The sequence below is a fragment of the Podospora pseudopauciseta genome, chromosome 3 (assembly GCF_035222475.1).
Source record: "Podospora pseudopauciseta strain CBS 411.78 chromosome 3, whole genome shotgun sequence".
In the NCBI taxonomy this organism is placed as follows: domain Eukaryota; kingdom Fungi; phylum Ascomycota; class Sordariomycetes; order Sordariales; family Podosporaceae; genus Podospora; species Podospora pseudopauciseta.
In genome coordinates, this window is record NC_085893.1 from 1,911,894 (window position 1) to 1,925,670 (window position 13,777).

At 50.6% G+C, this 13,777-nt stretch overlaps 4 protein-coding genes across 4 annotated transcripts; 2 read left to right on the forward strand and 2 right to left on the reverse strand.

Annotated features, from left to right (window-relative positions):
• Positions 1–587: 587 nt before the first annotated feature.
• Positions 588–3,589, reverse strand: SSN8 (RNA polymerase II holoenzyme cyclin-like subunit). The gene is made up of 3 exons (XM_062910985.1): positions 2,932–3,589; positions 959–2,858; positions 588–875 (listed from the first exon to the last, which is right to left on the reverse strand). Exons 1-2 carry the CDS (start codon positions 3,089–3,091, stop codon positions 1,981–1,983), a joined length of 1,038 nt encoding a protein of 345 aa, XP_062766979.1. The 5' UTR covers positions 3,092–3,589; the 3' UTR covers positions 588–875; positions 959–1,980.
• Positions 3,540–7,111, forward strand: QC763_305400 (uncharacterized protein). Its single transcript, XM_062910986.1, has 6 exons — positions 3,540–4,309; positions 4,373–4,453; positions 4,518–4,725; positions 5,145–5,959; positions 6,014–6,060; positions 6,117–7,111. The coding sequence occupies exons 1-6, from the start codon at positions 4,147–4,149 to the stop codon at positions 6,786–6,788; spliced, it is 1,986 nt and encodes a 661-aa protein (XP_062766980.1). The 5' UTR covers positions 3,540–4,146; the 3' UTR covers positions 6,789–7,111.
• A 129-nt stretch (positions 7,112–7,240) lies between these two features.
• Positions 7,241–10,239, forward strand: QC763_305420 (uncharacterized protein; the record flags this gene model as incomplete). Its single annotated transcript, XM_062910987.1, has 2 exons — positions 7,241–8,660; positions 8,818–10,239. Exons 1-2 carry the CDS (start codon positions 7,734–7,736, stop codon positions 10,237–10,239), a joined length of 2,349 nt encoding a protein of 782 aa, XP_062766981.1. The 5' UTR covers positions 7,241–7,733.
• Positions 10,240–11,924: 1,685 nt separating this feature from the next.
• Positions 11,925–12,191, reverse strand: MSN5_3 (karyopherin; the record flags this gene model as incomplete). The annotated part of the gene is made up of 1 exon (XM_062910988.1): positions 11,925–12,191. The coding sequence occupies one exon, from the start codon at positions 12,189–12,191 to the stop codon at positions 11,925–11,927; it is 267 nt and encodes an 88-aa protein (XP_062766982.1).
• Positions 12,192–13,777: the final 1,586 nt, after the last annotated feature.

The window sequence follows — 13,777 nt, forward strand, 5'->3', positions numbered from 1 at the left end:
CTAATATAACTCCCATCCCACAAAATACTCCCTTCCACACAAACCCAGGTTAACCCCCTCCCCGCCAGCAAAAGGGCTCTCTACCAAAGTTAGCCCTACCAAACAAACAGTCTGCCATATAAAATCCCACCCCCTAGTCGAATCCTCCCAACCCAGCCTTCAAACCAAGTGCCTCAACCCCCAAAACCCAAGACCATATATACCAAGCAAAAAAACCAAACACACTCCCGCCCTGGCCCTGTCCATCCTCTTCTTCCTCTCCCTCCTCTTCAGCACGTACAGCGACACTCTACGACAGAGTGGACACCTAAAGGTGATTTTCAGCCAGGGAAGGATACACTTCTCTGCGTTTATACAACCGTCAACCCACCGTTTAGACATACCATTCTTTGGTCAAAACTCACTGTGAAATATATGTCCACATTCAAGCTTAACCAACCCCCGAAGCTTAGCCTCAAAACATATAGCACACGGATCCCCTTTTTGTTGTCCCCGAGGGGCCCAGGGTCTGAATCGATTGCGTCTGTTATTAACGACGGGAGGGTCATCAGGTGTGCAATCAATATCGTATATTATCAGCAGGAGGTGAAAGAGTATAAAAGCGAAGAATAGCTTGACAAGTTCTCCATATTGGGGTGTGAATGGTTCGGGTGTGTTGTTGACAACGACGGGAGGGATATCAGCTGTGCAATAGGCCACGACTATTCTCACCAGGAGGTAGAGGGAGTATAAAAGGGATGAGTAGCTCGACAAGTTCTTCATTTTGGGGTGTTATGGTGGTTGTTGCTTGGTGGTGAGCTCGTGGCATGTACAGCGAGGAGATAAAGTCTTCTTGTGTGCAAGACGAACTTTCATGGTTGGTGGCTGAAGAGAGGCTTGATGATTTTGGCAGTTGGAAGCTCGCGGCAAAGATAGACTTTTTGAGGCTTTTCATCTGGGAAATAAATCTTCCACATACTCTTTTTTTTAAGCACACTCCTCCGGTTGACAGAACCTATTCTCTGTCAGTACACCCGCCCATCTACTACGTCGACCACTTCATCATCCATCACCACCTTCACCCAACCCCAACCCCATATGACATCAAGCGCACGCAAAATGAGTTCACCCCCCACCTCCCCCCCCAATCTCACTTTCACAACCACCCTCACAACCATCCCCCTCGGATATGAAACCCGCCAAAAAAAATCTTCAACTTCCCCCTCCCTCCAGATTCAAGAAGATGTTTGATCTGTTTAGACAAAATCACACCCTCCCACTGGGACCGCGAAACCGTCATCAGCTGCGGGTGCTGGTTCCATGGTATGTCCCCTCACTCACAAGCACTCTCACAACCAACCACTAACACCTCTCTTACCAGAGGAATGCTTCAGTCGCGCGCTCGCCAGACAACAAGAACAAAAGACATGCCTTCACTGCCGCAAATTCATGAACCCCCTATGGATCCCCCACTGCCCTGTACCAAGCTATATCCGACAGACCCATATGTGTTCTCACCACACATGTCCAAGGCCGCCGTCACCCGACCATCACATTGACTTTTGCGGAAGAACCCGACGCCGACACTCCTCAACCGGGCCCCTCAGGAACGAATAGCGCAACAGAGGGGGATATCCCAAGTGCTGGGCAGGAGGAAAGCGAGAACTGATTCAATACTCAAGAGAAAGGACAAAGTCATGAAATGTTGAGTCTCCTCGGCTTAATATGGCTGAGCGAAGGCGGGCATCTAGGCCATGCAAAGAATAGGCGCTGAATGGCAATAAGAATCGAGTCGGTACAAATACCCAGCTAGATAATATCGTCAACTCGCATGGCCTCTAAAAACAAAGCACGTGCCTCCGGTTTTGGTTCGACGATGCTTCGTGATTATCCTGGAGAGAAAAAGCAGAGGGGCTTTTGCGACTCTCCATCTGAAGAAAACCCTGATATCGTCCACCAGATCCTTTCCCGTGAGGAACAAGGTTTGTCGTGAGCAGCTGGTCACTTATCAAGGCCCCTCGCCTTGATAAACCTCTTAATATTATCCCTCACAACCAAATCCTCATACTGCTCATGGCAGTCATAAAACGAGATGATCTCCTGTGTGCAGTCAATCATCCCCTCAATATCAATATTGCTCTCCGCAAGCCAGTTTGTAAACCGCTGCATTTTGGCAATCTTGGGGTCAGTGGGGTTGGACCCGTCCCCGAGCTCTCTACCCCCCTGAGAGGAGAAGTTTCCCCCAGCGAAGGACCCTTGAGGAGTCAGGTTTGGCGTTCCCGGTCCGCTGTTGCCTCCCATCGCCGCGGCCCGGGCTTGTGATTGTGCTTGGGCATGTGCTAGAGCATTAGCCGCCATTACCAACCCTCCACTGTTCCCCGCGGCATTGGCCCCTCCAGCTGCGTTTTGGCGATTGTAACATGTTATCGCCAGCAAGATGGCTGTCAGCCCGATGATGTGCGGTGGGTATAGAAGGGGGAGGTCGGTCATGTAGTGGTCGTTGATGGCCTGCCATGCCGCTTGTGACTCCTCTGGCGTTAGATTGAATTCTCCTTGGAGTTGGGTCAGTGTGCGGTAGGGCTGGTGGACGATCAACTGGGAGCTCATCTCGGAGATGAGAAAGAACTCGCACTCGCCCAGTTTCGAGGTGTCTTGACCATGGAAGGTTTCTGGCCATAGACCTCTAGCTTCTTGGACGATGAGCCGGATGTGCTGTGGGCATTCCTCCATTTTGCAGGCGAGGTAAAGGGCGGTGGCTACGAGAAGGTAGGGGTTCGTACGGCGGATCTCGACGCGGGTGTAGAATCGTTTGAGGTAGACTTGAGCAGTTGCCAGTGCTTGTTGACGTACACCGAGGCGCTTGGCAAGACGGTTGAACTCTAATGGTTGGAGATGCTGTTAGCCACCCATGACATTGACGATGATCCAAGAAGAAGAAGAAGAAGGGCATACGTTGGTTTAAGTAGATATTAATGTGACGCAATTGCGGCAGAGGATACATGTGGACAAGATTCGGGTCCTCATCCTCAAGCTTCTGTCGCATCGCAGCCAGCTCCTCCTTGGTAAACTGCCAGTACCGCCGCTGGGTCGATTCCCAGTAATTGGCCGCCATGTTTGATGTTGTAAAAGAGCCATCTGCCCGCAGCTTCTGAGGCTTGTATCACCGAAAAACAAATAAGGCTGTCATTGGAAGTGTGGATCTCTGGGAAGCCGTTTGCTGGCAACAGATGATGGTGTAATTATTGTTCTTTTTAAGCAGGGGCTGCTGTATTGACAGGCCGCATCTTATCGCGTTACCCGATCGCGCGAGGCTACCGACCATCAGCGGCCTGGCCGAGGCTGACCAATGAGTGGACAGGGAATAGGATGACGCGCGTGGACCAGAGTGGGGTAAGAGTGACAAACAGCTTCTTGGCTTCCAGGTCACGAGGTACCTCTTAACAGTTTTCTTGGCCAGCGCGGGGATGTTGCGGGCAAGCAGCTTGTAAAAAGGAGGTCAAAGTACGTAACAACTGGTCTTGGCTGTTTAGAAGAAAGTTCTATTGAATATTGCGTTTTGTATATAAAGAGCCTCTGCTCAGCTGAGCGAGTTGATGGAAGGTACCTTGACTCAAATATAGATATCTGATATCTAGGTTGTTATCTCGTGCTCAATTCATTGGACACCTGCTTTCGGCCCGCCTTTTGGTTTCTGCCGCTGTCCACCCCTTGCGGATCCCGAACACCCCAAGATTTCCCGGCAACAACAGCCTCGAAGCTGTGAAAGAAGAGGGTCCCTCTATATTTTCCGATTCTTATCGCAACCGCCATGCAACAACCAGACAGTCGGAGCTGAACCTTCAAGCGTCGATCACTTTTTGGGCCGTTTCTCTCTGCTACGATGACCTGCCGTTAGCCTTGGCTCAAACACTGTCTCAACCCGTTGACATTTAAACGACTGTTGATCTATTTTTACCACTGGCCTTGGGTGCTGGGGAATTTCCCTCATACGTCATAAGCGCGACTCGAACTACCCGCTGTCATTGCTAGCTACCGCTCCTAAACCTTGCGCCTGATACTGCCATATACGATTCGATACGATCTCCCCCGCGATTGCGACTATTGCATGTCGAAACGCCCTCGTCGCAGCCGAAGAACCACATACGATGAGATAGTGGGGGTGCGGGAATGAAGGTTTCTGATGTTGTTTCGAAACTGGAGGTAGAGATGGCGGAGTCGCAGAACCAGCGCGACAAGCGCGTGGAGGACCTATGGCAGAAGCTCGATCCCGCTGGACACGGGGAGCTTGACTACAAGGGGCTGCAAAAGGGGTTACAGAGGATAGACCACCGTGAGAGCGCTTCCCCCCTGGTCTGGGGATTTTTGGTTCTTGCTTACACAGTTGGGTGTACAGCCATGAAAAACGCCGAGCATATGCTCAAGGAGATCATCAAGGCCGTGGACTCGAATGGGGATGGAAAGATTCAGTATGAAGGTGGGTTTCTACGCTGTCCCAGGACTTGGTGGAAATGAAGGAGGCTGAAATGATGCGCAACTAGAATTCCGAACTTTCGTCGAGACGGCGGAAAAGCAGCTTAGTCTGCTTTTCAAGGCTATCGATCGCGATCAGGACGGCCGGCTCGACAAGAAGGAGCTGCAGACGGCCTTTCGGCGTGCCGGCCTGTCAGTGCCCTCGAGGAGGTTGGCCAACTTTTTTGACGAAATAGACATGAACAACGACGGGTTCATCAGTTTTGACGAGTGGAGGTACGTTATTTCCTATTGTTATTTACTTGGTCTTGTTGCTGTTGGCCCCCTTTTTTGCCGATTTCATGTGCCACCCTTGGACAAGACTGGGGCGACCCACCCACTGTGGATTTTGCTTTTTCATTGAGATTCTTCACTTCAATTCCCGATTGTCTCTTTGGCTTTTTTTTTTCCTTGGGCGGCTTCTTTAAAGTCAAGTAATTCTGTTTTGTTATTTTCTTCGTGGCGGCACACTGCTCAAAATTCTGTGGCTGGAGCTTGAGCTGGTGACATTCATCTGAAGAGCAACCTCTGGGCTTGGCAGAATTTGGTGGCAGGTGCCATTCATATTTACTACGTAAATGGCGGGGCACATGAATGGGGGCAACATGAGCTTGATCAAGGCCTCAATTCACTTCAGACGCTAACAACTTTTAAAGAGACTTTCTTCTGTTCATGCCCACCCACCACCACAACTCCCCGCTCGAGGCTGTTTTATCGTTTTACTCTTCGATCGTTACCGTCAATGCAGAGGGAGACTCGCTGGTTAGTGATGACACTTTAGAGGGTTTAGGTACGACGGGATTCCTCTTTCAAGCTCTCTTTGGTTCACTTTTGAGGATTGTCAACCCCGAGGGAACCACCATCAAGTACACACAGAGGCCTTCGCCAGAGACGACGGTCGTCGCCGAACCTGAAGTGCCTGCTTCACCACACGCCCCGCAACACTACCACAAACCGCAATCTCGCTCACAGTTAGAGTCGCAATTACACCACCAGAAACAACATCTAACCCCCGATCACGAGAACGAGCCAGGATCCGATATGGCTCTCTCATCCGCTGCAGTTGGCGTTCGCTACGGCGGCGCTGCCAGCTCGGCTCAGCAAATGATCATGCCGAGCACCACCAACCAGCCAATACCATATTACGAGTCTTACGAGGACGGGCCCGAGGATATTTCTGTCATGGCCGAAGAGGTCTCAGAGGAGGTGCAAACGAAACTGACAGATTTACTACCTGAACCAGGTTACTTCCTCGCTGGCGCCGTCTCTGGTGGTGTCTCACGAACAGCTACCGCTCCTCTGGACCGCTTGAAGGTCTATCTCCTCGTGAACACAAAGAATGTCGATAATCCGGTACTCACCGCCGCCAAGAGCGGCCGGCCGTTTGCTGCCTTGCGAAATGCTGGTGGCCCGATCATCGACGCGGTGGTAACCTTGTGGAAAACAGGTGGCTTCCGCACCTTCTTTGCAGGTGAGCAAATCTCATATTTCTTTCTGCTTGGACAACACGCTAACAAACTTGCAGGAAACGGTTTGAATGTTGTCAAAATCATGCCGGAGTCTGCCATTCGGGTAAGTAGCTGTCAAATTACCAAAGCTAAGCTCATCGAGTATTGACCATTTTGCAGTTTGGTTCGTATGAAGCGTCTAAGCGCTTCCTGGCAGCCTACGAAGGCCATGACGACCCGACTCAGATCAGCACCGTTTCCAAATTCGTTGCTGGTGGCATTGGCGGAATGACAGCCCAGTTCTGCGTCTACCCTGTCGATACTCTCAAGTTCAGGCTCCAATGCGAGACAGTTCAGGGCGGCTTGCAGGGCAATGCTCTGCTCTTCAAAACGGCCAAGACAATGTGGGCGGACGGCGGACTTCGCGCAGCGTACCGTGGCCTCGGGCTAGGTCTCATCGGCATGTTTCCGTACAGCGCCATCGATATCGGCACATTCGAGTTTTTGAAGAAGAAGTACATCAAGACCATGGCCAAATACTACGGAATCCATGAGGAGGACGCCAAGATCGGAAACGTCGCCACTGCTGTTCTTGGAGCGTCTTCCGGAGCCCTTGGCGCGACTATGGTGTACCCTCTGAACGTTCTTCGCACCCGATTGCAAACCCAGGGAACAGCCATGCACCCGCCGACTTACACAGGCATCGTCGACGTCGCCACGAGGACAGTCAAGAATGAAGGGGTTCGCGGATTGTACAAGGGCTTGACGCCCAACATCCTCAAGGTGGCCCCCGCGCTCAGCATCACTTGGGTGTGCTACGAAAACATGAAAAAGCTCTTGAAGCTTAATTAGTCGACAAGATCGACCACCAAAAAGTACATAAGGGGAAGTAGAGGGAAGTTAGGGAGGCATATCGAGTTGTTTATGGGGAAAACGAACGACATTTCAGCATCATCTTGGCGTCTGGATAGGAGAAGGATAATCTTGGGCTGATTGAGCTTTTTGCTGGCTACATTGCCACGGCGTTTGGGATGCTCTTTGCACCGGAGATACCACATTAGAGAGAAGGCGAAAGAAGGGGGAGCTTGTGAATGAAGATCATAGACGACGTTTGTCGACTGGTGAGATCAGAACCGCTCACGGCATCACAATAAAAGAGAATAATTGTCAACACGCCGGGCTGACGAGGCTCGTTCTTTGGAGTGTAGTGATTTTCGGCCAACTTCGTCACCTCATGTAGGCATTCGTAAGCTTGGGAGATTGATAACTACCCCTCCTTGAGTTCTCCAACTTGTCAATCTTGATTCACATTGGAGGTCGAGTGGCTTCCCCCGCACGAAGCGAGCCGTATGGTATCATTCATTGCCTTTGCAGCTTCCTGATTTGGACTCGAGGCTCAGTGGCCTCGACCGTGAAAATCCCGGCAAGGTCTCTAGCTGACGAAGCCATGAGCACCTCGGACTTGTGTTACCCCTCCTCTGCTGATAACAGCGCACAGATGGGCAATCTACACACCATATCGCTATCCAGGTGAGGTCACTGGTGAACATTTTGATGAGGCAGGATTCATTCCCTGTCAGTGAATTTTGACTACCTACACCATAACTCCTTCCCGAATCTATGCTCGTTCAACTTTTGCTGAATTTACCCTGTCAGTCGCTCAATTGTGTTGTTGCAACAGGTGAATGCTGTGAAGCAGTCGTCCAAAGAAGCTTTTTCCATCGCGTCAAAGCGCCTTGGCGATCAGGGGCCTTGTGTTAACAGCGCCGCCAAGTGTGTACCAAGTCATCGCCAACCATGCCGTTCTCAGACAACTTGTACTCGGCGGTGGATGATGAATCGGATTTTGAACCAATTGACGACATTCTGAGTCAACAGGGCCGTGAACTGTCTCAATCGGCACATCGACCCCCTCAATTTGGCCATGCACGGGCCAGCACCGACGACGACGACGACGAGGGGCTCGATGCTGACGCCCTGTCACCTGTCGATGGTTACTTTGGGTCATCAAATGATACCTCATCCGACACGTCTGCTGTTGCGACATCATCCAACGTGCCGCATGTGCCGAATGTCTGGGTTGAGGACCCGAGCCTCACCACCGCGGCGAGCAAGGCACGGGAGGCCGAGTTGGAGAGACGAGTGCCAGGGGTTGCGAGGGAGGACTACTCGGTTGGGGGGCTGACGAGTTCTGGGTACAACTCGTCTGCGTATACTGGGTCCTCTCGAGCTCATGGATATAGTGGTTCGTTTTCGAGGCCGGGTACGTACGCCCAATCCTCGTCGCCATCATCATCATCTGCTGGACCATCGGTTCTGTCTACAAGATCATATACGCCATACCCACACAGAGCTGCGTACCAGGGTGAGAGTTCGAGACTGGTACCGCAAGACGCCCCGCCGGCTTATACACCTTCACCCACGTCGCCTCAGAGTTTGCAAGGTGGGCACGACGCTTCCAGGAATTACAGTACTTTCTCGGCACCGACTGGTACAATGGGACGCTTGGGGGAGACTCAGGGGCTCTTGGGCCATGAGCCTGAAAGCATGAGAGACTCTGGCAATGGTGGTTCTGGTGAAGACAGCCCCCGATGGAGGGAACGAATTGAGAACAGGATATCGTCATTTGACAGGAGTTATTGCAAGTTTGCGTTTCTTGCGGTGGGATTGGTCTTGCTGTCTACCGGGTTCCTCACCACTCTCATCAATAGCGTGAGAGACGAGGTCAGTGTTACGCGTCTTTTCATCTGAAGTGCTGTTTTGTCCGATGGAGGGTTGCGTAACGCTCTCTCCAATTGGCACATCCCCCCACCACTCATCATAAATACACGCTGCTGCCTGGTTCTTTTGCCCGAGATCTCACAGACTAACAAGCTTCCAGCGACCACACCTCCACCTACCACCCAAGATGACCTACCCCGATCTTGACAACAAACTCCCCTGGCAGGACGGCTCCTCCTGCGGGACGGACCGCATCACGCGTGATCCTGAGTCGTTTGACGTCTTGTTTTCGTCCGACAAGCCCCTGACCATCATCCAAAACAATTCCCACAACAACGACCACCACTCCTACAAACCCATCCAGATCCACGGTTCGGTTATTTTCCGACAGACTGACGCTGACCACCCTGACCCGAAGCTGGTGGTGGAAACAACAGTCAACAACGACCTCATCGCTGCTGCCATCACCTGGGAGGAGACCTCCCAAAAGCTGGTCGTCACCATTCCTAATGTTTTGCTTTCTGACGACACCAACGACCAAACCACACCCTGGCCATGCATCCACCTAACCGCCACGGTTTGGACCCCCCCCTCCTCGTCGCTGTTGACCCTCTCAGTCAAAACAACTGTTTTGTCTATCCTTTTGGTTGATAACCTGTCTTTGAGCATCGCAGAGTCGACCAGCCTGTCCTCCACTGTTGGGTCTATTGTTTCTGATACTGCCGGCTCGGGGTCTCAGTCCCTAACCCTTTCCCCGTCATTCAAGTTCATCTCCCCCCTCATAGAAACCACCACCACCTCAGCCCCGATATCCGGCTCCTGGCCGCTGTACAACTACCTCTCCTTTGAGTCCACAGCAGGTAACATCAAAGTCACCATCCTCCCCCAGCCAGACCTCGACCCCTCACACCCCAAACCTGCCATCCTCAATGTGAAGTCCTCCTCCGGAACGGTGGAACTTACCGAGCCGATCGACGCCGCGAAGGAGGCGTATGAACTGGCACAGGTCCTGGCGGCAGAAGGAGCCGGTTACCTTCTTGCCGGGAAGGCAGAGAAGGTTATCCCAGTGAGGGATTACAGGGTTGATGTCCACACCACGTCTGGGAAAGTCAAGGCTAAACTTGCCGTGACGGACGGGGCGAGGTTCAGGAGTACCTCTGGGGGGATGGGTATTGATATTTTGCTGGTGCTGGATGGGGGGGTGTATAACCCCGAGGGAAGAAAGGTTGATTTGGAGACGTCGAGCACGAGTGGGAATGTTGGGGTTAGGGTCGGGGAGGTGATGTGGGTTGGGAGGGATAAGGAAAACAAGTTGGATGTGGTTCGGGGGAGGCACGGGAGCACCAGTGGGAATGTGAGGGTTAATTACCCGAAGAGTTGGGAGGGGGAGGTGAGTTTGGGGACTTTGAGTGGGAAGTTGAAGGTTGGGGGGGAGGGGGTGAGGGTTGTAAGAGGGGGCGAGGGGGGGTGGCCGGGGGTGAGGAAGAATTTAGTTGCTAGGAAGGGGGAGGGGGAGGGGGGGAGTAAGGTTGAGGGGAGGAGTACGAGTGGTGATGTTTGGGTTTGGATTGGGGATTTGTGAAGGGGGGTGTGGGAGGGGATGATGAAAATACGAACGGTGATGAGCACATGAGATGGCGGTTAATGTTTGCAATTTTCTTTTGTTGTTGGGTATCCTGAAGGGCTAAAATACGAGATAATACAGTCGTCATTGCTTTGGCAATTCCTCGTTAAGATCCCTGAGGTAACGCAATCTTTTCTCTTCATCTCAAGGCTTCATTCACCACCGACAATGTCCAACCACAACCAAGAAGACAAACTACCTTAAGCAGGCAGCCCCGCGCCCACCGCAGAAACAGGTGCACAACCCCTGATACCAGTCCTGCCACCACTATAACCCCACCAGACAAAACCTGTCCCCTATGTGATGCTTGAGAAAGTCCTCATCCCAGCGTAAGGGAAGAGAGTTGATCCCAAGCCGGCGCCAGATCATGCATGGAACCCAGACGCACGTTCAGGTCGGTTTCTTGTCGATCGTCTTGTGACAGGTAGCTTCGGGGAAGAATGTAAGATGGTAACCGAAAACGAGAGTGACTTTGGAGAAATGGAAAAATGTTGGGGTCCCTTCCCTGCATGGTGAAGTCTCGTAGGAGCTGGGAAAATGAACAAGGTGCTGCACATAATCTCAGGGTTGAGCGCAAAAGGTAAGGTACCTAGGTATGTTTGGGTGACGGGTGTCAGGTGGTATGTCAAGTTGTCGTCCGGCATCTACCGAATACCGCTGGATGGGAGGCAGGATCAGAAGAGAGGGTGTGCTATATAATGACTTAAATCAAACAATAAAGAAAGAAAAGAAAAGAAAAAAAAAGAAAAGAGAAGAAAGCAAACGCTGAAAGCCAAATATGCTGTGTGGTGGAGTGGTCAGGATTCGAAGAGCAGAGCGTAATACCGCTATACTACGCATGCCACGGATATGTGTGCCCAAATTTCGAATCAAATAGCGTGGTCTCGTCCTGGGTGCTGGCATTGGTCTGTGTTGAGTTTGGTGATGAGGTGGCGTCGTAGGTGGCGTTGCTCGACCAGAGTACTGTAAAGCCTAAAAGTGGTGGGGCCGCAAAATGGGGGGGTTCTTGTGGATTTCATCGGTTGGGATGTCTGTTACATTGGGGAGAGATACCTAATTCAACGAAGGAAAGAGTTTAGGTAGTAAACGGATACGCTGAATAGGGTATGTTATGTGGGGATTTTGATGAGAACTAGGCCAGGAAGGCGCGAATGAAAGAAGAGCTCCTCCAGGCTGCAATAAAAAGTCCGTACGGAATCAGTGTGTGATTTGCCTTCAAAGTAGGGCAAACAAACCTAGTCAAAGAGGAAAAGAGTATGGAAAGTAGCGTTTGAAAGGATCCAGATGTTTGGCTTCACATACCTAAGGTACCTAACACCAAAGAACCAAACAGTAAGTGATGTTGTTTAATTTCTCAAAGCGAGGGCCATCTAGACCGGTAATTTCACCATTAGATGTGGGAATCCTATTTCCAAAACCAAGCGGTACTGGCACAATCTCTTCAATCGTCAAGATCCGGTGTTCTCAGCCATAACACCGCAGTTGTAGCACTTCCGAGCGAGCCTTTTGTCCCTCTGCCAGTCACATCACTAAAGGACAACGTGTGGCTCTCAAACTAGGATAGTGCCGTGACGAACAGGGTCAGATAATTCATAATTAAATTTCACAACTGATCCCTAAAAGTAGATCAAGCACGATTGAGGTCAGAGGTTGCTGAAAAAGTCGACCACTAAGCAAATATTCTCGGCGTTATTGTCGCCCCCCAGCGATGGAGGAGACACTGCATCCTCGAGAAGCAATACATATGTTGGGTCTTCAGTATCCTCTGGCAGGCTCTCATGTCGGGTGAGACGACTGCTGCACAATTTGAGAAAGGTCTGGGAAGGATGTCTATTCGAGACCGTCGGAGCTGGAGAGCGGTGTCTTAGGTTAGAAGACGAGTGTAGAAGTAGGTGAGTGGGCAGGTGCATGACTGACCAATAAGCCAAGTTCCATGTGGCATCGCAAAGAGGTGAGGTGAGATATATGTACTCAGTAAAGAGGAGTGGTTGATATATTTATATGCTGACCAATATAAGCACAAATAATCATTCAGCGGTACTATGCGTAAAGACCTGGATCATCAAGATGCAAAATCGTGATCTTTAATACCTTCTGGTATACTTTATAATAAACAATGATGATCCTTTTCTAACAGGAATCCATAGCTCGGGAGAAATTCTGAGGGAGGGGGGGATATTTACATGGAAGTCTAGTACATCTGGCAGAGATTGGTATAGTCACAACAATAATGTCATCATTTGATGAACCTATCGCGTTGTCATCGCTGACTTTAAAACAGTTAACGCCTTGAACATAACCCACGTTATGATAAGAACTACAAGCCAAAGGTGATCAGCTCCTGACTAGAGGCCCACAAAAGAACCATGGGCTATCAAGTCATGGAAGATTCACCTTGTTCAGAGGTGTCATGATGTATCTTTGTTCTTGTTGACTGTGAGATGCCAAGATTCAGTTCTGGAAAAGGGGTCACTCCTGAATCCAGCCTTGGCATTATGACAACCATCCCTCCAGCAACCGCACTTCCATGCCAGAAATGATTATTTATGTGAATTCTGTGACTTTAAGTGTTTGCTCGTCAATAAAGATAGTTCCTTTTTCGAGACGTCAAAGAAATGACTGATGAGTCAAGTTGTCAGAGGCCGACACCCACGTTGAAAGAGTGCTGGTAGGATGATTGTGTATCTCTCAGTTCTCTTACGATCCGGACTTGCCTGCAACACATATGTGAGACTAAGTAATGAACAGACTTCACCATGGCTTTGAAATAGTAGCGCACAATAAGGAGTTCATTGAACATTGCGTGCTTCAATTCGAGTTATATATTGACAGACAGAGCATTGGCTTGAGAAACAGAACTCAAACAACATTAACCGGAGAAGATTCTCGTGAAAAGGCCATTTTTACTGTATTTGGAGCTTGATGAAGTCGAGTAACAGTTCTTTGGAAAGAGGTCAGAGCACTCACTAGATATCTTGAAGCACACAAGCCTTCTTTGCAGTGATGCAGACTGGCAGGCATGCGCGTGCATGTCCAGAACCCAAAGAACCCTACCGTTCTGTCCAACAGCAATCAGCCCCTACCGTCGCTGTTGCTCCTTGACTTCCATTTTGATCTTTCGAAGGCGGTGAAACGCTTGGACCAACTTGATATCTGCTTTGAGCCAGGAGGGTACTCACGAAGACCGACTGCAGTCGTGCACACTCTGGTGGCCTTGGAAAATTGAAAAATCCCTCCTGTCCGACCTCTCTTCTTGCTCTCTCTCTTTCGACCTTCTGAGTTGAACCCATCACACCAACATCAACAGTCACAGCAAACCACCAAAGTGACAAACATGTCAAAACGTAAGTCGTGATCATCAGGTTGACTTGACTGTGTCTCGGATGAACCGACTAACCACAGATGTAAGCAGAACCAAACCGCAATGACGAGGAGGAGGAGGTGACTCTGCAAGAGATAGCTGGGATGATCGACCAGTTCGAGCACCTGCTTGGTG